The sequence below is a fragment of the Dendrobium catenatum genome, unplaced genomic scaffold, assembly GCF_001605985.2.
Source record: "Dendrobium catenatum unplaced genomic scaffold, ASM160598v2 fragScaff_scaffold_1378, whole genome shotgun sequence".
NCBI classification, from domain to species: Eukaryota; Viridiplantae; Streptophyta; class Magnoliopsida; order Asparagales; family Orchidaceae; genus Dendrobium; species Dendrobium catenatum.
Genome location: NW_021319840.1, coordinates 287185 through 311154, shown reverse-complemented (window position 1 = coordinate 311154; position 23970 = coordinate 287185). Strand labels below are relative to the sequence as shown.

Sequence of the window (23970 nt, the reverse complement as noted above, 5' to 3'; positions counted from 1 at the left end):
TTCCGAAGATTGACGGGTGATGCTTTGCCCTTCTCCAAGGGACTTCAATTCACGAGCCCGGACCCATCCTGCGGCTGATGAAGACTCCGATTCCTCTCTATAGAAATCTCACTTTCGTCCTCTCTCAAAAAGAACACAAGTGTGGAACACCAATTTTTAATATCAATTCTTCATCCCTATTACAATAGCTTAAGGCCCTATATATATGCCACAATATGAGAAAAATCAAAATTACAAAATTGCTCATTGGGCCACAACACTCAAATAAGCTAACCTAGGAGTAAAACAGGAAATAACATAAAATAAGAGCTAAAATTCATAAAATAACTCATAAATGACAATTTAAATTAGAGCCGTCGATTTACGACGCCTCCTGTGATAGATGCGCCAAATCTTTATGCCGATGTCCGCATCATTCTCCTTAGGTGTGAGAATACTCGACTCCGTCGAGTTAGCATCACAACTGCTCATGTACAACTCCGGACTGTTATTTGCAAGGATTTTCAAACCACTCCGGTTGCCCACAAGGTCAACTTGCTTGTTGCACTTTAGCTCGCCAAGTTCCTTAACCATAATCAAGGGATCACCTTCCAGACTGTCGCACTTCTTTTCCCGTGCAGGAACTTGTTCACTCTCATAGATGGCTTCACAAGCAATAGGAGCAATATTAAGTTCTATGGATATCACTTCCAGAGCTTCATCAACCTTCTCCGTTGTAGGAGTTTTAACGTGGTCAGAAGAAACTTTTGCTTTTGTAGGAGTTGTAATTGAATCAACCAATTCATCTTCTTCTTCATATTCCTCCTTGATCACCTTAGATTTCTCTTTGATTTGCACAGCGAGTGGAAAATTGAAGGCTTCATTGGCCTCCAACCATTTGTCCACTCTATCCACTCTCTCTCTGTCTCTTAGTGCCTTTTTTCTATCCTTTGATGCGGGGAGTTTTGTGTAAAACGGTGGGTCAGTCCTACCTCGCTCTAGGTTATCGAATCGTTCGATTGTTTGACGGTGGAGGTCGGCTAAGTCCGCTTGATTCTCCTTGAGATGTTGGCTAATGGTGCCCATTTGACCTACCAACCAGTTTAAAGTCCTTCCAAGTCGATCCGAGTCCATGCTCTGATACCAAGCTGATGTAGAACGGGTAGGACGGCTCTGCTAAGGAGAGAGGATCTAAGGTTATTTGGACAGCAACTCTGATTCCAACACAGCAGCTAGAGGTCTTCCAAGGGTTGAAGAAGAATGGTGGACAACAGTTTTCCTCTTCCAGATCAGCAAATTCACGTTCCAAATCTTCTTAGCAAGAGGTGGAACAGCAACTAGGAGAAGTCTGGACAACAACAGATTGAATTTTGGGGCTGGCCAGTTAGTGTGGAGCTGCAGAAAAACTGATGGACAACAGTTTAACAGCTTTCAGAAATTTGGACAGCAACCTTGTACTGCTACGGGAATCTCTGGACAGATTAACGGGAGAGAGGAGAACTAGGGGGATTATTTCCTTATTCCCCTCCCAGATTTGGGAAGTAATTAAAGGCTTGAAATTTCTGGTTGCTGGAAAATTAAGCCCAATAGGAAAGTGGAGGTGAAAAGGAGAATGGGGAGAGAGAGAGAGGAGAAGGGGCGGCGGGATCCAAGGGAGGCTGAGGGAATTCAACTCCTTAATTCTGTGAAATGAGTTAGGGAAATAAATTCAAATTATTTTCTTTAGAGGGGGGCGGTAGCTTTTAGAAGGGATTTCACGTGGAGGGATAAGGAATTAAATGGTGCTTTAATTCCCTGAGATTTTGGGAATTCTCAGATTTGGGAGTTCTTTCCCAAAGAGCTAGAGTTAATGAATGAGAGGGGGCCGGCTGTGTATGGAATTGGAGGTGGGTTTGTTTCTTAATTCCAGGTCAGGCTTTAGGAAAGAAATCAAGAGGTGGGGCATGAGGGGGGTTTCGGCCAAGCAAGAACCAAGGAGAAATTAGTGTGGAAATTTAAGGCTCATTGATTTGAATTTTGGAATTTTCAAAATCTGAATTTAATTTCAGTTTTGATTGAAATTGGGGAGAATTTAATTTGAAATTTGATTTCAAATTAAGATGCCATTCATGCTTTAATTGAGGAATTAATGGGAGGAAAACCCCATGGTGGCTGGCGGCATGTAAAGAGAGAGGGAGGGGATTTGGGCAAGGTTTGGGGAGTTTTCAAAGAAGAAAAATGTATTAGGAAGGTTATGACTAAATCCAAACTCTTTGAATTTAAATTTGAATCATGCATAACACTTTCCTAAATAAGAATTTCCAAATTTGGAAAGAATTGAAATTCAAAATTTGAATTTCAAATTTGAATCAAATCCTTTCTAATTTCTCGTAGGGTGAATTATGGAAAGTCATGAAGATATTGAAGATTACCATCATGGGGGAAAAAGATGGGGTTTCGGGTGAGGTTAGAATCCAGCGGCCAAACGAAGATGGGGAGAAGGAAGAACGATGGAACAAAAACAATTTAAAGAAGAGATAAAAACGAAAGAGATAAAATAACAAGACTCTTCCGAAGACTGACGGGTGATGCTTTGCCCTTCTCCAAGGGACTTCAATTCACGAGCCCGGACCCATCCTGCGGCTGGTGAAGACTCCGATTCCTCTCCATAGAAATCTCACTTTCGTCCTCTCTCAAAAAGAACACAAGTGTGGAACACCAATTTTTAATTTCAATTCTTCATCCCTATTACAATAGCTTAAGGCCCTATATATAGATCACAACATGAGAAAAATCAAAATTATAAAATTGCGTCTTGGGCCACAACACTCAAATAAGCTAACCTAGGGGTAAAACAGGAAATAACTTAAACTAAGAGCTAAAATTCATAAAATAACTCATAAATGACAATTTAAATTAGAGCCGTCGAATTACGACGCTTCCTGTGATAGATGCGCCAAATCTTCGTACTGATGTCCGCATCAGTTATTCCTAGCGGCACTTAAGGTTTGTGGAGAGTCGATTTACCTCTTGAATAATAAATCAACTTGTATCTTGATTTATTGTGCCAATATCAATAAAATTAGCCCATAATAATATTATTTCTTGCTGATTTTTGCAGCATTTTCTCTTCATTATTACTATTTTTTGTGTATACGTTCATATTAGACTTTCAAGGTATATTATTTAGAACTGACACTCATTGAAGTTAACCGAATGATTTAATTTTATACGTTTATATTAAGCCTTAAGGTCTCTTACAAAGAAAATTCACACATTAAAATAAATACCCCTGATTCTGATATCTATACAATAACTCCAAAAATTAGGGTTGAATTCGATCCTCTATTTGCTTGAAATGACAATGTTCGACTAATGAAATGACAATACCAATAAATTAGCCCCGATGATAGTCGTGTTGAAAGATAATCTCAACCAGAGGGGATCATACCTTTAAATGTCTAAAAAACGCATGAAAATACAAACATTTAAAGTGATTTCAAAATCACCCTAATGATGGTTGTGTTGAATGTAAATCTCAAACAAAGGGATCAATACAAATTTAAAAAAAATGCACCCAATTCTCAAAGTTAATTATTCGGGGTTTAAGTTTAAATAAAATTTTTAAATCTATTGCTCTTCAAAAATTCAAAATATATAATTGAAATAAATCACCTAAATACTTAAAAGTAAAATTTCATCCACATTTTGCAACAGTTTGTCGAGGTAGACAAATTTAAAAATCACTTCAGCTCATAAAGAGTGAATGTCTAGTTGAGAATATCACTAAAATTCATTCTCAAACTATTTCCTACTAGTAAGGATATGTCACGTGTCTTCTAACCAGTTGTTTCGCCGCCAAATGACACCATAGATAAATGATTATGATCGAGACCTTTTGACCTAGTGGTTTTATTGCCAAATGACATCACTAAATTGTGGTTATGGCCAGAGCCCTTATGTTCCCCAACGACTCTAAATTTTTGAGTAATGAATCAATATGGTAGAATCGATAGGGCACATGTCCCTTTGTTAGCTAATATGGACTCAAATATGTCCCCTTAAGCAAACATTCACTCAAAGTATATAAGATACTCTTGTACAAAGTTACTCATTATTGTCGACAAGTATCCTTTGGTCACGTTGGGCCGACTACCTCCTCTGATTAAGTAGACTAGAGAACATGATGACCCCGGATAATGGAACTATGAGATTTTGATCAGGTTCATCATTCCCCCTATCATTCGCTTTAAGTGTGTGGTGCTAAATTTTTTATTTTTAATATCTAATTCTGTTGCTATACGCTGAATACTACATATCTGTTCAATGGACAGCCTTAATCAAAAGTTCTCTCTCATTATCGTAAGGGGTAATTAATTATAGGGACTTGTATTAGCTTATAGGAAACCAGAACTCAGATCATAAAGTCCTAGCAAAATGAGGACAAAATCTATGGGTATTGTTTTATCTAAAAATCCAATATGCTTTATTAAAATTTATTTCGGAACCTAAACTCATTAAAACTCTCCTCGCTGCACGATAGAAAAAGAAAGGGGTCGCGGAGTGGCCGGGACACGAATTTTTGGAGCCCACAAATGGTATAACTGATAAAGAAATTTGGATAGTGAAGATTAGAGAGCTGATTTGGGGGAGAGGGAAACATGGAGGGATCACTGATCATAACACCCACTATATTGGAGGAGAAAGAAGCAATTAGTGCGGTGGCGATCTTAGGGTGAGAAAGTTGAAGATGTCAGTTTTTGAAGGAGAAGATGCTAATGTGTGGATTTATAGCATGCAACAATATTTTGCAGTAAATAGGTTGACATAAGATGAAAAACTCACCGCAGCCACTCTGTCTTGAGGGGAATCTCTGTCCTGATACCAGTGGAGGGACTTGTGAGATCCAATCTGATCATGGAGGGAGTTCAAAGACTGTTATCAGAAAGTTTCCGAACTAGTTAGGAAGGAGACTTCTATAAACAATTCTTAGCTTTGGTGCAGGAGAGGATGATGATAGAGTACCGAGCGAAGTTTTAGTACTTCTCAAGCCGATTGGGAAGGTTGCTAGAGATTGTGCTGGAGATAAACTTTATGAAGGGGATCAAGCCTGATATTCGAGCAACTGTTCGAGTATTGAGACCACGTGGCTTAGGAGAGGCTATGAAGTTAGCCTGATTGGTGGAGGATAAGAACTCCTTGGATATGAATAGCTATAGAAGTAGTTCAAGAGTCTCCTACCGCACAACCACTATATTTTTGGCACCAAAGGTGCAAACAGTGCCTATTCAGATGGAAGCCACGAGGGATACATGTTAGGGAGTATGACTAGGGGTGAACTTCAAAAGGTTGACTGAGTCAGAAATTCAGGAGAAGAGGGCCAAGGGTTTATGCTTTAGGTGTGATGAGAAGTTAGCTCCTGGCCACCATTGGAAGGACCGTTCATTACAGACCCTAATATTCCGTGATGAGGTGAAAGATGCTACAAAGGAGAAAGTAGAGGAGGGAGATGACCACCTGTACTTAGATGTTATAGAGGTATCTCTTAACTAAGTGGTCGGATTCACACCGAACTACACCATAAAGGTTAAGGGGAAGATCAGGCATTAGAAGGTGGATAGTGGAGCTAGGGGTGTAAGTGAGCCGAGCCAGCTCGTTAATGGGCTCGCGAGATCCAATGGAAGATAAGATTAGAGAGAGTCGCCTTAGATGGTTTGGTCAAATAAAATGGTGGCTTTCCAATGACCCACTTAGGAAAGTAAAGGTATTAGAGTTGATTTATGTTAAGAAAGGTAGAGGTAGAACTAAAAAGACTTGGTTAAAAAATATTAGAAATGATGTTTCTTTATTAGATTTAAATGAGAATTTTACTTTTAACACGACACAATAGAGAAAAAGAATTCATGTAGCCGACCCCACGTAGTAGGACGAAGGCTTGATGTTGTTGTTTTGTGAATTGAAATTCGAATATAATTACCTGACCTAGCAAGAAGTAACCAATGAAGGAACTGCTATACCAGAAAACTAACAGTGAAGTGACTAGATCTACACAGGCATTCGATAACACAACCTTTTCTCTATAGGGATCATCATCATAATCATGTATACACTAACTAAATTATATCTACGAAATAAAAAACGTTTTAAGTAACTTTAAAACTATTAACTAAATTATATCTCTCAAACATCCTGCATTTTTTATGAATATAAACTCTAATGTTTTCATCTCCTATGTTGCCCAGAATATAAACTAGTTTAAATCTATCTTTTGGTAGGATGCAACACTACCAACTTCTCCCAATCAGTATACTAGTATCTTTGGGCTAAGCTAGATTGCTATCACACTTTATAATAGACATACCTATCCAAGTTTATACTTCTTTCTATGTTAAATCTCTCTTTTGGTGATTCTTGGAATGCTTTTAATAGGTTGCTCAATCAATTTGTCAAGCTGAACCGGCCTTGTGTTGGGTTTGCGCCCAAGTCATGGAACTACTGTAGTAGGTCTGATGGCACTGAAATCACATCTAGTTGATTGCTATAATTTCATGATTACAAACCCAACCCCTTTGGTACCTTAAGTTACATTGTCAATTGAGGCTAATGCTTGAAATCTTCCTGTGCACTTAATGAGCTCTATGCTTAATGCATATTTCTCTAGAGTTTTTCTTTCTTTTTTTTTAATAATTTCATGATTTGCATTTTTTAATATTGATGAAAATTATCATGTAGCCTTGGGATATTGTATTCTAGTTCTCTAGACCATTTTTTTTACTAAATACAGATTTTCTTTGTTCTTTTTTGTTTGTTTCTTTGTTTTTTTCCCCATCTGCTTCATCCTTTTTTTTAGCCTGATTTTACTGTGCTTGAGTGATCCCTTCGGTTTTTTTACATTAAAGTTTGTTATTGCATGTCCTACACTCCTACCCTCTATTTTTCCATTCTGTCCTACTTGTTTGTTTTCCATGCGGCTACTTCTAATATGTTGTATGTGGGAAAGCTTCCAGGTACATATTGCAACCACTATTTCTTGCAAATGTTGTCATCCATTGGTAGGGGACATTATGGAGCTACATATGATCAAGGTATGCTAGAATTTGAATATTGATCCTAAAGTATTCTTTTACTTTTCTTTACAATTATTAAAACAAAATAGATGGGCATACAATTGGTCGTCCTGGTGACCCTATATCTAACTCTGGTTATGCAAGGTCAAGTAGACTAAACTGGAAAAAGCAGTGTTTTCTCAGTGTAGATAGGTCATACAAATGAATTTTAAAATATGGATTAATCAATAGTTTACATATGTGAGCTTATGGGATTTGCTGGCATAGTAATTGAACAAATAAACCCAACTTCACTTGACGTATACTAATAATTGGAATATATTCATTGACAAGTACTCTAATTTCGTTCACATATTTTGATTGATTAAGCTTTGACTGATTTGGCTGTTGATTGAGTCCCTATCCTTTATGTTGTTTGAGTGTTTTTTTTTTTGCATAATGTTTGAAACCTAAATGCAAACATTTTTTGAACGTGGGCGATTTATTGTGTATGATGGAACATCAAATGAAGGCAGAGATCAAGTCCTTGTATTTATAATGCCTTTATGCTTGCAAAGATCTTCTTTCTGTTTCCAAGGTTTTTGAAAATTCTTGAGGGGAAAGAGATTTTGATGTCTTGGTCAACTGGGAACCCCTCTTTTATAATAGAGGAATCAGTACAATTTGCCAAAGTACAATGGAATAAACATACTCTATTAACTATATATATGGGTAGTTTTCTAAAACAATACATCCTATATTAACACTCCCCCTAAAGCTAGAGCATATATATCATTTAGCACTAAGTTGTTGCATAGCTTAAAAATTGAAGTGGACCCAAAACCTTGATAAATATATTTGCTTATTGTTCTGAGTAGAAAACATGAAAATTAACAGTCTTCTTTGATTTAACCACATGCAAAAAAAGTGATAATTAACCACCATTTTCGAGCTATTATGATCTAAAAACATGAAAATTAACAATCTTTTTTATAGCACTGCGTCCTGAACACAATCTCAATTAACCTCAATGTGTTTTTTCTTTCATGGAATTCAAAATTACTGCCAATATAGATAACAAATAAACAATATTACTGCCAATATAGATAACAATACGATTGTCACAATTTATGTCATAGGTTGTGTTATATATAAATCAAATTGTCCTAGGAGTGCCTTAACCCATCATTTGACATGTAGAGTTGTGTCTTGGCTCTGTATTCTATCTTAATGCTTGATTTGGCCATCACTAGCAGTTTCTTACCTTTTTAGTGACCATATTACCTCCTGTAAATATGCAATATCCAAATGTAAATTTTCAATCACCAACTGATCCAATGTAGCTATAAAAAAAAAGCTTCTAAATTAAGATTTTTAATTTTAGTGAATAATAGTCCTTTTACAGGTGAGTTTTTTATATACTTGGGGATACACAAAATAGCTTCCCCATATTAATGTTTGAGTTCTTGCGTGTGTTGACACAAAACATTACTAGTAGGAGACATTTGATTTGATGATAGTAAGTTATATCAATTTATCACCTAAACTCCAATACTAAGAGGCATCTGAAATTTTTTTCTCATTATTGACAACATTTTTTGTGTCAATGTGAGTATTAATGGGTTTGCATTCTTAAGGATCAACTTCTTTAAGGTCAAAAGCATTTTTTTTTTAGATAGAAAGTCCTTGGATATGAAACAGTTCAATTTCTAGAAAGTAATTAAGACAACTTAGATTTTTCAGTTAGAAAATACTTTTTAGATATTATTTTACTTTAATAATCTCTTTTTGATCACTTCTTGTTGGGAGAACATTATCTATATAGATGGCCATTATAACATAGTTAAATGATGTGTTTGATAGATGGAGTTATCTGTTGTGCTAATGTGAAGATGATGCAATCAAGCTGTCCCTTGGCTGCTATCTGGATGCTTCGGCTTCCCCCCCTTGGTGCTTCGATTTCTCCCTCCTTGGCAGCTGTGTTGTTGCTTCGATCCCTCCCCCCCCCCCTTTTATGCTATGTGAATGCTTCGTTTTCCCCCTTAGCAGCTGTCCCTTTGGTCCCTGTTTGCTTCAGTTTTCTAGGTGTTCCTATTGGCTGTTTGGGAGGTGCATTAACTACATTTATTAATTATTATTATTTCTTTCTTTCCCCTATAAATGGGGTTGTTTTGTGACAATTTTAGGTAGGATATGTGATGATTTTTGGAATATAAGCATGAGGTTTGTTCTAGCTTGCGAGCTAGCCTCCTTTCCCTTTCCCCTCTACTATTTCGTCTCGGTCTTCTACCTCTTCTTCTCTATCTGCGATTTCCGCCTCATATGTATTTTTCTTCTCTTAATATATAAGTTGTAAGTTGTTGTGTTCTAGTATTATGATATTATATATGTGTTTGTCAATGTTTATGGTAAGGAAGACTTTTAGTTTGCAATCCTAATGAAATTTTTTTGTTACACCAATTTGGTATCAGAGCTTTAGGTTATATGTCATGTCTTCCTTTCTTTCAAAAAAAAAGGGAAGCTAAACACTCAACAGGCAGAAGTTCCACCTCTAGATGCAAAGGAGTCTGCATATGGTGAAAGTCAGCCTTCTATGCAGTCGATCTCATCAGGAGATGAGTATTCTCCACTTGGGGAGAATTAATGCAATCAAGTTGTCCTTTGGTTGTTATCTGGATGCTTCGGTTTTCCCCCCCTGGTGCTTCAGTTTCCCCTCCTTGGTAGCTTTGTTGTTGCTTCGGTCCCCCCCCCCCCTTATGCTATGTGGATACTTCATTTTTTCCCCTTAGCGGCTGTCCCTTTGGTCCATGTTTGCTGCAGTTTTCTAGGTGTTCCTATTGGCTGTTTAGGAGGTGCATTAACTATATGTATTAAATTTTTTTTCCGCTATAAATGGGGTTGTTTTATGGCATATTTAGGTAGGATGTGTGATGATTTTTAGAATATAAACCTATGGGTTTGTTCTAGCTTGTGAGCTAGCCTCCTTTCCCTTTCCCCTCTACTATTTTGTCTCGTTCTTCTACCTCTTCTTCCCTATCCTTTGTTCCAGCCTCATCTGTATCTTTCTTCTCTTAATATATAAGTTGTAAATTGTTTTGTTCTAGTATTATGATATTATATATGTGTTTGTCTATGTTTATGATAAAGAAGACTTTTAGTTTGCAATCCTAATGAAATTTTTTGGTTGCACCAATTTGGTATCAGAACTTTAGGTTATAGGTCATGTCTTCCTTTCTTTCAAAAAAAAAAAAAAAAAAAGGAAAGCTAAACACTCAACAGGCCGAAGTTCCACCTCAAGATGCAAAGGAGTCTGTAGATGGTGAAAGTCAGCCTTCTATGTAGACAAACTCATCAGGAGATGAGGATTCTCCACATGTGGATAATTGATGCAATCAAGCTGTTCCTTGGTTGCTATCTGGATGCTTCGGTTTCCCCCCCTTGGTGCTTCGGTTTCTCCATCCTTGGTAGCTGTGTTGTTGCTTCGGCGCCCCGCCCCCCCCGCCGAAGTTCCCTTTTCCCTCTACTATTTTGTCTTGGTCTTCTACATCTTCTTCTCTATCCATGGTTCCCACCCCATATGTATCTTTCTTCTATATAAGTGATAAGTTGTTGTATTCTAGTATTATGATATTATATATGTATTTGTCTATGTTTATGGTAAGGAAGACTTTTAATTTGCAATCCTAATGATATTTTTTTGGTTGCACCAGAAGAGCAACTTCAATAAGAACTTTGCAAGGCTTATCAAACACAGCTTGAGACCTTTGCTTAAGCGATAAATAGGGTTTAGGGTTAGCAATTTTCCTACTTTTAATCTTCTCTTCATTATTTCAATTATCCAAACACAATATGCTAACTTTCACGACTTTCTTACTGAGATTCACCTTCTTCTACTTGTAACCATTGTTCCATCTAAATTTAAAATTTGACTAGAGTTCATCTTTCCAATATTAATATCTGATGCTGCGTTCAAGATTTCATGGTTTTTCTTCTAGCTAATCATCAAGCATTATCTTTTATACATTGTAAGAGGTCTCTGTTGTGATCTTAAGATGGCAATACACGTAAACTGTTTCTTCTAAAAATCTTTCATAGTTTCAATAGGTTATTTTTTGACATGTCACAAATTGAGTAAGAAAAGTTTCAAATCTTAAGAGCTAAGGTTAATATTTGTTAGAATAATAATGCAGATGTCCAGAAAGGTTCATTCAACAGCAAAAATTTTGCCTTGATAATGATAGTTTTATTTTTTGAATTATATTTATTGTGCTGAGGGTACCACTCATTTAATGGCTTTGAAATGTGCTTTGGCACAAATGCATTAGCACATTTTTCACTCTGTTTTCAGTTATAAGACTTCTACATTGTCTAAGATAAACCCATATATTTCTTCAATATAGGTTCTGTCGAATCTACAATGCAAAGATGGTTCAGAAGAGCTTTGTTTCCCTTAGTTGCCAATATAAGTGTTCACACGTTTGATGACCTTGATGCTTTTGAGGTATGTTTATTTCCTTTATTCTATTTTTTTATTAAAATCAGTTTATTGTGGCCTTTGCATGCTGAAATTCACGAGAATGCTTGGCACAGGGGTTTTGAGTTGGTGAAAAATATTTAAAAGTACTATTGAATCAATTATTGCACCATAATACTGCAGGATCCACTTGGTAACTATAGAGGCCTTGAGATAGCCGGTTCATCATATATATATATATATATATATAAAAAAAAAAAAGAGACAGAGAAAAGTAACTAATGATGTGAAACAAACTAGGAATTGCGTTAGAAATTTATAAAGAAAACTTTACTTAAGCAAATTAACAATAAACTAATGTTTCACTAGATGAGATTTTAGGAATTTAAAATATTGATATTGATATGGCCTTGAGTTACACAATAGAATAGCAAGAACTTACAATAATCTCAATCATAAACATAAGCTTAAATGTTGTAAACGTGAAATCCACCATGTAACAGTTAGATAAGCCATCTTAAGTTTCCCTCACTCACACTCATTGAAGGGATTTAGCGGAAAGAAGATGCCATCAATCTTAGCAATGCCACCAAAAGTGATAGGACACCAAGGGTCTTGATCCACAGGAAGGTAGACGAAGGAGGAGACGCGGGTAGATGTTCGACGATTTGCCATTGTCCGGAGGGTAGTTGTTCGTCGATAGTCTCAACTAAGTGGAATAGGATTTGGTCGACGTAATCGTTGACGGTGTCTTCTATCTCCCAGTCGGGGTCGAAGAACGGCGATTGAAGAATATATATCTGCCCATGAGAATCGTATGTGAAGCCGTGGTCTACTTCAGGATCGGTCATCCACTTGCAAGAGGAGTGGGAGAGGATGTGTGTCTTCTCCTTCTCTTGGAATACTATTCATGAGGGGATAAAATCCAAGAGGAAAGAAGAGAGAGGGAGGGGCGGCCTAGGAGGGGAAGGGACTTGTTTTGTGAAATTAATATTAGGGTTTCCAATAGGGTAAGGTACAAAAATCTGAAATTAATTTCAGATTTAGTAAAATAGGAAAGGAGTTTGAAATTTTGAAATTGAATTTCAAATTCAAGTGGAGGATAATTGAAGTGGAGAGAGGAGAGAGGGTTAGGAGGGGGCCGGCGGCATGTGTGGGAAAGGAAGGGGATTGAGGGGAATTAAAACTTCCTAAATCATGAATCTACTTTAGAAAAAGGATAATTAAATCAAATCTAATTGAAATTTAAATTGGACTTCAATTTAGGAACTTTCCTAACTTAGCTTTAGTTAATCTAGGAAAGTATTTGAAGTTCAAATTTAAATTTCAAATTGAGTTAATTTATTTCCCAAATTACTTAGGCTAATTTAGGTAGGTAGTAATGATGATTGAAATCATCATGGGAGAATGCGAGGGTTAATATGAATACTAATATAAGCACTCGAGCATGAATCAAAAGACTTTTTGGAATACTTTGTGGTCTTTAACCTCAAGCAGCACTCATGTTTCACAAAGAAGGGCTTTTGAGATACTATTGCTTGTCCATACAAATCAATTTCACAAAACGGGCGATAATGAAGTCGAGAGCAGATCAGATCCAGTTACAAAGACAAATTATGCAAGCCTAATCAAGCCTTCTTCAAAGTATAGACATTAGAGCAACCTTGCTCTTATCGTATTTTTTCACCATGATGGTAAAACTACTGTTTTTATTCAACCTCTATTTAGAGCTGAATTTATCGAAGAATGAACTTGGCTGAATAAATGTGATAGAAATGAAACCAATTTTTATCCCAAAGCTAGTTGGGTGCGTTTGAAGGATCATTTTTTTTTTCTTATGTCAGAAACAGAGAAAATCGAAGTTACAAGAGCAATTTATCTTCTTCAACCTCTTACAAGAAAGGCATATGTAGAGGAACAAATTCCTTCTTCAAAGAATAATGATTAAAAATTGAAAACGTGACCCATTATTTTGCAATCATAACAGGTAATGACATTCCTGCAATCCTTGGCAGCGTCCTTTCCAAACATTTGAAACAACAAGGTGCAGGCCACTTACCTGGCTGCCCAAATTAAGATTGTTCTTGAAGAGAGATGGATATCACATTGAGGATATTTGGTTTCTGCTGCATGGGAAATAATGATTCTGAGGGAGTTGCGAACCCATCCACCTTGGGGTTTGTTTCCACATAAGTGAGAACCCGTCTCTTCATTATGACTGTTTTGAACCTGCCCGAGAAACCCATTTGAACAGCAAAAAACTCTTCTAACCAGCTTTTTGATTAGATAGGCTGATGATTCTTTCACAAGTACATAAAAGTAACTTATCATTCACATCATTGGGAGCAGAGCCACTTGCAGCTCGTAGTTGGGAATCAGATAGCTTGGTATTTGACAGGGCCTTAAAAAATTCAGTTTTTAAGAGAGAATAAAGAGGATCTTATATCGTAAGCAGACTAATGTGTGTTCTGATGATATTTGACGTTTTCTTTTGGGCAGCTGTTGTATTGCTGCTTTGTTTTCAATGACCATAAGATTTTTGTTATTATGTGAAAATTTGCTTAACATTTATGGACCATGTTTTCCTAATTGTCTTAGAGTTTCTTCTAGGTTTTGCCTAGCAACATTCCAGATCTTTTAGCTGGATGCCCATTGATCATATCAGGCAAGTACCAGGGGAAGTTTCCAGACACCGTAAAAGTTGAAGGTAGGTTGGCTGACATGAGTGACATCGCTATCAATCTGAAGGTGCAAAATATGGGAAACATACCTTTAGAAAGAGTAAGTTGCTTATGTTATTAAATTCTATTAATATTTTTAAACAAATTATGTTTAAGCATTAAATATGAAACTGTAGTTTTGTGTCATTATGATCATGCAACATATTGCATGTTTTTTATCCAGTGTTTGAACTTTGTAGGGAAAATTTAATTCATTGTAAGTGTTTGAATCTTTGAGCGCGTTTAAGCAAATTGCATTGGTATGTGTTTGTTTTCTAGGGATTGACTTCTTGTGAACTGTATTTGTGTTTGAGCTATAATGAATTTTATTTTTACAGTCCCTTATAAGAAATTTTCATAACTTAGGTTGAAGTAATATCAAAAATGAAATCGACTTTCTAGCTCTTAAAATTGAAACTTCAGTCTTCTAAGTTGAGTTTCGAGAATAAGAATGATAATTCGTTTCTATTCAGATTCAACTAAACTAACAGTTGAACTCACTTCTAGAAATGAGATTCAATCACTTCTGGATGCTTACATTGAAACAAACCGCCCCTTATTGGCTTCATAAGCACGAGACAACTAGTGATAATGGTATTACCTGTCGATATATGTTAGTTAATTTATTTTTTAATCTCTATTATTCTAAGAAGATTAAATACAATATTTCTAGGTATTCCTGCAAGAAATGGCTGAATTTTCAAACTAAACTTGGGCAGAGCAAATTGATTAATGGTATCCTATTGTCAGAAGAAGAAATGTGCAAGATTCAAATGATCACCTTAAGATGGTTCTGGCCTTGTATGATTGAACATATAAAAGATGCATGCCCGCAGAAGCATGTGCTACGTTTTTGTATGGGTCCACGATGGATTGATATCTACAAGGTAGGTAAGTAGGTATTAAGCGCTAGATTAGCGTGCAAAAACCTGAAATACACTTCTCTGATGATACACTTGAAGTGCAATTCTACCAAACTTTGAGCTAATTGAAAATGCAAGCACTTTTTTTGTTGTTCTTTTTAAGGAAGAGTCAACATTTCCACCCTAAATTCATCTTCCGAAACATCCCCTTTCAAAATCTAAAATTCAAATTAGTTTATTGGCTAGTAACATGCCTACTGCTCAATGCTTTCCTGCATCAGCTTCTGGCTTGTCATGAAGGCCCAAGAGACATATTATGAAGTTCTTACACTCATTGTAAGTCACCCAAACATCCATGGGATAATTGTAAACCTATCCTACCGCTGCTGTTGCTTGTCAGATTAGTACTTTAATTGGCAGGTGCATATTAGTGTTGTAGGGCGACCAGTTAATGGATTAATTTCAGCAGACGTGATTCTTGATATGTCATCGAAAGTTGCCTTCATCATATCGGGCATGAATCTCTATATATATTTGAATTTGAAACTTTCAAAATTAAATTCAGAACCACACGAACTTTGATTTCAACAAAGTTTTAGACAAACTGAACATCTCGATGAAATGAATCCAATGACACTAAAAGTAGCCCAATTAGAGTTTGAACGAGTGCAAATTAAGCACTTGAAACAAATTGAAAACTTCAGGACTTTAAGTAGAGGACCAAATGATTTTCAAATTCGGCATGCTTATGATCATCGAGCATCTCGACAAGATGAATCCAACAAGCCTAAGATTACTTAATTCCGATAACATCACAACACTTAAATGTTGAATGAACATTTTTTTCTATCAAGGAAATTAATATAGACTGGCCGATTGAGTGTTTAGGATTTTCTCTATATTTACAGGACATACCACTTTTAAAAATTTACAAATGATCCCCCCCTCTCTACATGAAGAGCGGCCTAGAGTTTGGACTTTGACTTGAGATTTAAGAGAGCTCAAAGACTCTAAGGACTCCAGAGCATCACTCGAGCACCACCGTCAGACCATTGCTTGACAGCGGCCATCGAAACACCGCCCTACCTTCATCATCGCTTGGCTATGATCCTTCTGACGATTGTTGCTCGACCATGATCCTTCCGACAATCTTCGCCTGACTACGGTCCTTCTGACCTTCATCACCCAACTATGGTTCTTCTAACTATCATCACCCTTCTACGATTCTTCCAACATTATCGCTTGGTTTCGATCATTTCGAACACCATTGCTCGACTAAGGCCCTTTCAACTAGTGTCGCCTGACTACGGTCCTTCCTACCGTCATCGCCTATCTTTGCACATAAAAAATTCCTTATTCTTTTTACAGTTCAAAAGTACGCATGGAATTTATTTTTGTGTGGGATTATAATTAATTGGTATGATATTATATTGAAAAAACTTCTCATTGTTGATTTTCTTACTAGATCTCTCTGCATGCCTTATTCTTTTAATGCCTTCAACTGACCTTATAATATTTGCATATGTTCACTTAGTATGATGTCTCAAGGGATTAGTGTTGGAGGTTTTGTCCAGTAAAGAGATCAGTTTCAGAAGAAACAATTCTTTTTCTTTAAACTCTTCAAAAAACACGTGGGGAATCTATTTTGTGCTGCGCTATACACAACTGGACTCTTATGGACAATCAAGTGATTTTCACAACTTCATTGGGATAAAGGTCATAATGCTAGAAAGATTATAACCGCATGGCATAAAGGGGAATGTCAAAAGCATCTGTATTATAAAATTGATTTTTGAAAAAATGAATTAGAGAGAGTGATGGAAATTAGAAAGTAAATTGAATCGATGACATAGGAGGTCAAGATTATTATAAGTTGTATCAATGTATTTTATTTTCTTGTTAATGTGTGGATCATGCCTATGACTTTGGTTCTTGTACAGATTTAATGTGTTCTCTAGTATTTTGGAGTAGTCTATTAGGTCTAGCTCATTATTGCATGGTTTCTCTAGTATTTTGCTAATTATGTAATTGCTGCTTCTAGTTTCTTTTCCAATACTTGCTATTTTTGCTTCCTTTTTATACCAGTATAATATTCTCTATTTATGAAATGGAATACTATTTACTTTTTCATGCTTATTCTTATTGTTTATAATTACTTGTATATAAATCGTTCTCTTGTGAGTATAAAATAAGTTTAAATCAATATTCATTCTTGAAACTTATTTTAAGAGTTGAGCTTAATTCCTTCATTGCATCTCAAGATGTTGGGGTGTATTGCCTTCGGGACTTGGGATATGATAATTTATCACACTAAATTGATTAGCTTCTGTGTAATGCTTCATGTTCAAATATTTGGGATATGACTGACTTTAATGTTAAGGATGATGACGACTTCATTTAAGTACGCTTCACATTTATTAAAATTAAACGAAGGTTAGTGTTGACTTCCCAGCATTATCATATCTAGGTTGTAATGTGTTGATTTTCCAGCAAATTTAATCAGTTTGATCTGCGTACCTTTTTCTTCCTATTATAATCATCTTGCATTTTCAGAAAGAACTTAAGATTGAAGTTATTAGTGACATTTAAATGATTGTAACGATTGGCAGTTATATATCTTGATATCATATAATAAGATTGTTGAGCAGCCTATATTTGATATTTCTTTGATTGATTCTTCTTTAATCTAGGTATTTTCCAAGCAACAAATTGATCTTCTTACGGCCCAGGCGTGGTTTTCTGAAAGCAAGCAACTTGCGGATAAGGTTAGTGGCTTCACAATGTTTCTAGAGCAACTTGTCTGTACTATTATCATGATTTGGTTTAGCTGATGACTGAGTCTTCATTTGGGACGGCATTCTTTCTACTTCTTAAAGCAATTTTCTTTAATAAGCAGAAAGAAAGTCATCCCAGTTTTAGTTGAATGCTGCATGAGGTGTTTGGCTTTTTTTACACTAATCTTCTTACAATTTCTAGCCATGTGAGTGATATTTTCTAGTTTACCCCTTTTTCTTTCTGGTTATGCTGTATTTTATTTCTCTTAGTTGTGCATCTTCTAGCCTCCTTTGTACTTGTCAAATCATCTAAGGTTATTTTTCATTGTCATTTTTTATGTTTCCGTTGAGTTATATAGTCAAGGATATTTCTATAACTTTTTATTGACGATCTTAATTTCACAAATTTTTAGGGACAATTCATGAAATATTTGTTGTATTAACAAAAATATTATTCTACCATAACAGACTATTCGTTCTTGTTTCCTCATTTGAATTAACTACAAACTCTTATTTAAAAAGGTGTTTGAGGTGACCGTTTCACTAAAAGGCACTCAATAAGCATCTTCAGATTTATATTTTTTGGCCCGAGTTAGGCTTACGGCATTTTCATCCGAGGCTTACACCTTTATGCTGTAAAAATCAATGCAGATGAAGTGAACGCCTCAAATTGATATTTTTACTTAAAAAGATATACTTTTAAATTGAATGCGTTAAAATTTTAGTTACTTTTTGATGTAGGAACATCTTTGCTTATATTATGCTTAGGGATTAGTTTACATTCCTTAGTCTAGATAGTTCTATTTTCCTCTTTAAATAGTTGGCTATTGTAAAGGATGGAGGTCATTGAATGATATATACAACCCTTTGAAGCTTGAGAAGCTTTCCTCTTCTTCTTCCCTGGATTGGGAATCCTCAAATCCTTCTTGCAGGTATCGTCTTCCGCCGATCCACTACATCACTTTTCCTTTTTTTTTTTTTAAACTAATTTTATTTTAATTGTTTAGTTCATTTTTTCATTTTTTCTTACATATATATATAGTTTTCTTTTTTAATACTTTTTATTTTATTTTCAACCATTTTTTATTATCTTTTTCATCGAGATTTCTTGTTTTTTAATTTTTTTTGTTTCAATTTGTCTGTTTATATTTTGTTTAAGGGTTTAGATATTTAATTTCTTTTTAACAATTTATAGATGGTTAATGTCACGTTCATGAATTGTCTTTAATTTTTTTAACTTTCTTTTTTTTTTTTAGATCAGGCATATGCCTTGTTCTGGCTTAAGGCATGCCTAAGTTCTTAATATTGGTTTTTTTAATTTTGGTTATATGGATTTGAGTGTAAATAAAGAAGTCATCTATAATGCATAAACACAAACATGGCCAGTGGCGGAGCTAGAAATTCTTTTATAGCGGGGGCACAATTTCTGATTGCATAATTCAATTAAAGGATAATTTGATAGGACAAATTCAAAAGGTGACAACAGTGATGTCGAGAGACGGGCATTGATGTTATGCAGTAAGTATCGAGTGTCGATGTTAAGAGGGCGGCTGTTGTAGATGTTAAGATGACGTTGGACAAAGATGATATGTTAAGTTGTAGGTGTAGAAATTGCTAGTTTCAAGCATTAATGTCAAGATAGTGTCAGACTTTAATGCTGAGATGATTTTGAAGTATTGATGTTGTAACGACATCAAATGTTGATGTTGAGAGGACATCGGACATTGTTGTGAAGTCAAAGTCATGACCCGCCAAAGAGAAATGAAAATGAGAATATTCGATGAATGGGATATTCAGTGCGAGCAATTGATTTGGTGTTATGGATAATAAATAAGAAATGTAGTTTTTATATTTTAAATACAAGAAATTATATTTAAAAAAATTAATAAATATTTAAGATGTGTGTCGAACATGCATGTCCAATTTGTATTTAATATTTTTTTAATTGAACATGTTTTTGTCTCTTTGAGGAGAAGTGTCGGTACATCAAAGGAAGCCGTTGATAAATGAGTTAAGCAAGTTAATATTAACAATTGAAATATGATGATAATGATTACTTTATTCATGATTTGATCTGTAAAATTCTCTATGGGCTTTGAAACAAGAAGAACCTTAGTTATTTTATGAGATTTTCTCACAAATTTACATTTTTCTTTATATATATAGATTGATCCATCACCAAATTAAGACGTATGGTTATTCTAATAATCTTTTCGAGGCTTATTTCTTTTTTTTTTTAACCGTTCTCTTCCATGTTTGTGGGGCTGAAAATTTTCTCTTTTGGATTCATCCAACCTTTTGTAATCCTACTTATGGATAACATGTGAATGTGTGATGTATCATTGAACCCTATATGATTTTTATAAGCTTAAACCTACAATATTTTTTAATGTTTGAATGGAAGATTGTAACTTCAACTATTTATCTTTGCTGATATGTAGGTTGCTAAATTAAGTTTACATTCTGGCATTCCGTCAGAATATACCCATATGGTCTTCCTTGAAAAGGGGGGAAAAATGCCAGAAGGCCCGAAACAGGTAATTATATGCATTTGTCTTTATGTTTTTACTCTTCTTATTTGTTTGCATTATATCAATTGCAAGTCCGAAACTTGTCATGGCTTCCATATTCTGTCACATTTCAAACGCTTACTTCTTAATTAATATGAATCCAATATTGGTTTTCGATTGCATTCTTTAATAGACGTGTTAATCGTGAGCTGTTCTGGTTTAAAAGCCCACTTTTTCCTTGTTAATTTTCGATTGGAAAGGCAGCATCTACTCTTTATAGGTAACATTCATCTATATTATACAAGAAATACTTCATACACTTAAAATCAACACAATTTCAAGACAGAGAGCCCACCGTCTACAATGTCAATATTTGGATTTATTATTCTGTGCGGAGTCCAAATGTCTTATAGAGACCAATAAAAATACGACACTTCACCCCAAAATGTACTGCGCTCGGTACCGCTCGATACATAGCATAACCGGACGGTTTTCCAGTCCGATGTCCGCACAGAATAATCTCTACATTATTTGACACGATCCAAAAGCCCGATCCGAACCCGACCTGAAAATTCCGGATTATGGTCAACCCGGAAGTGAAATGGGTCGGATTCGTGTTCAACAAATCGATCTTTTCAAAAACCGGGTTGGGTTTGGGTTGATCTGAAAACCCGAGAATGATTCGTTTTGACCCGGAAACCCCAGAATGACCTATTTTTTACCCGAAAATCCGCGATTGACCCCTTCTTATAGGACCAACCCACACGTTTGACAACAATTTTTGCCGACCTTGGTTCATTCGTGTTGAGTTGGGTTGACCTGGTTTTTGAGCAGGTCGGGTTCGAGTTGTAAAATCTGACCCTTTTGTAAAAAATGGGTCATGTTTGGGTCGTGTCAAACAACAATGGGTCACTATCGGGTTCGTGTTCGACCCGAACCCAACCAGCAACCTGTTTTTGACACCCCTAAATTGAAAATAGTTAGCTGCTCACTCTTTTTATGACAAAACCTTAGTAAATCTCTCTCTCTCCATAGAAAACATGAAAATGCTACATATTTATTTGATTTTTCTGATTCTAACGCATAACATATATATAAACAAGAGAACATGTCAGGAAATGAAAAAAATAACATCATCAATTATTTGAATATGTTATAGTAATAATTGTTACAAATTCCTATAATAAATAGTTCACACATGAAAATATCTAAACCTTGCGTTTCTAAGCTCATAGCAGCTCTCTCTAATTATTTCATTTTATCATTACGTGCGAAGAAACATGAAAAATCATGGACTGATAGTGCTGGAGACCACATCCCCACGCCAATTCTGCTCCATAACTTAACTCCTGGATTTGGAAACCCATTGGCGACCGCAGAGAATCTTCCTCCAGGTTATAGCAAACCAAAGCATGCACAGCCCTTCGAAGAAGCTATTGAGAAAGCTGTCGGCTGTTGCAGCGGAATATTTGATTGCCGCTGCTGTATGTGCTGCATCAAAACTTGCTCTAAGATGAACGATCAGTGCGTGGTGGTTCTCACGCAGTTATGCGCGGCGCTTTCATGCCTCGCATGCAGCGAGTGCTGTTCGGTATGCTGTGGCGGATCTGATTAAACTTTTTTTTTTTTTTTTCGCGGCGTGGTTTATGTAATGTATAGCGGTACATATTCATCCTGTTCTCTTTCCAGGTTTGTTGAAGGTGAGTGCGTGTTGTGTATTCTATAATTTGTCCATGGAGTTGCTTAACTTTTATTGGAGAAATTATTCTGTGTAGTCACTTGATCATCTGGAGATGAATAAAAAATGCGCCACTTCATTCATCCGATACATAACAAAAAAGTGACATGGCGCGTCTTGATTTGCCTTCGGACGGCGTCCGGTGACCGCACAGAATAATTTCTCCTGGTACAGAGGTTTTATTTGAGATATTTTTTGTGCTGCTTTGTAAAATAGTTTTTATATAAAAATAAATAAAAAATGTTCTAGAAAGCAAAGCTCTACATAGGATACTGGTTGGGTACCCATTGAGCACCAATGCTTTACTCATTTGGCTTCGCCCACCCAGGGTGACTTTTGGGATGCCGTGCCCACCTATACCCACTCACTTTCAATGCTTTTTGAACGCAGTCTGTCACATATTGATAGTCTTGATGCTTGTTATCCTTTGCTATGGTTACAAAATTTCAAGCCGCATATTAGAATTTACTGTAGTCGCAGTGTGGTTAAGTGCTGCACACTACATTGTAAGGATTGCAATAATATAAGATATACGGTGATTAGCAATTTAAATCGATTTATCCCCCGATGTTGAGTAGCCACCCACAAGGTCATGGGTGTACCCATATCCATTGGGTATGGGTGGGTACATGGGTGGATGTGGGTATGAGTACCCGATGCAGTACTATACTAGAAAGCTGCTATAAAAAATAGTAAAAAAAAATTATTCCAAGTGAAGTCTAAAGATTAAGCGAGTTATATTTGATATAATGCGAAATTGCGAATGTTGACTTTTCTCTTTACAGATTTGCTGAAGGTGAGAATGTGATGTATATTCTATTAGTTTGTTCATGGAAGCTGCTTTTTTGTTGTATTGATTGTGATCAGCTTCTTGGAAGGAATGTAATGTGGATATTGATTTTATTTATAGATTGAGCCCTAGATGTGCATGACTCCTTTTCAGAAAAATATTTCTTGTTGGCCCTTTTTTCCCTGTTGCTACCATAAAGAATTTGAGACTTGTGTTGTTTGGCTACAAATAGGATTTAGTAAATTCTAAAAATTAATTTAAAAAATTGTTTGGCATGATGAATGTTAAATATTATTAAATTGTAGTAAATTATTTGATAAATAATTTTGTGATTTAGGCTTCATTTGGGAAGATTTTTTTAATATTTAAAAATATTTTAATACAAAAAATTTAATTTTTTATTAAAAATTTGTTTTAAGAAATAATAAGAAGGTCGTATCAAATAAGCCTTAGAATTTAAATAAAGGTAAAGTAGAAGGAAGTTTGTGTAAATCTCTTTAGTTCTTTTGAACTTATTAAATTTGAAATTTAGCCTAAAATGGGAGAAAATTAGGATTTAAGGTGGTAGGATTTATACGGTTCAAAAAATTATTTGATAAAATTGAGGTTAAAATTTTTCCCTGTCAATGATGCAATATGTGGCCCTGTTCATCTATTAACTATGCATAGTGCTTTTCATTTTTATTTGTTAAGTAAATACTTTATAGTATTTTAATTAGAGCCACAAATTTTGGAAAATCATTTTGCAGGGGTTGCTATTAGGGGTGTCAATTTCGGGTTTCTGGTCGAATTCGGGTCAAGCCCGAAACTGACTCGGCACTATTCAGGTCGGTTTTTCGGACCCGAACCCGACCCGCTTCGGGTTCGGGTCAACCCAAACCCAAAATTTTCGGATCGGGTCCAATATTGACAGCCCTAGTTGCTATTGCTGTTATGTTGCTATTAATTAAATCAAAATATACATAGCTTTTTCAGTACGGGATTAACCTCTGCGTTTGCTAAGATAAACTAAAATCCATAATAGATAAAAAAGATTGACAATAAATAATTAAAAAATGTGGTGGAACAAGTGGATAAGAGAGTAGGGGGGTGTCAAT

The 23970-nt window shown here is 35.6% G+C and overlaps 1 protein-coding gene across 1 annotated transcript in view; it reads left to right on the top strand.

Annotated features, from left to right (window-relative positions):
• LOC110116634 overlaps positions 1-22071 on the top strand; it is a 29893-nt gene extending 7822 nt beyond the window's left edge. The window contains exons 8-13 of the mRNA XM_020850300.2: positions 6966-7043; positions 11405-11505; positions 14089-14259; positions 17752-17826; positions 20277-20372; positions 21622-22071. Coding sequence (XP_020705959.1) covers positions 6966-7043; positions 11405-11505; positions 14089-14259; positions 17752-17826; positions 20277-20372; positions 21622-21960 — 860 coding nt within the window. The 3' untranslated portion in view covers positions 21961-22071. The remainder of the gene's footprint in view (positions 1-6965; positions 7044-11404; positions 11506-14088; positions 14260-17751; positions 17827-20276; positions 20373-21621) is intronic.
• Positions 22072-23970: the final 1899 nt, after the last annotated feature.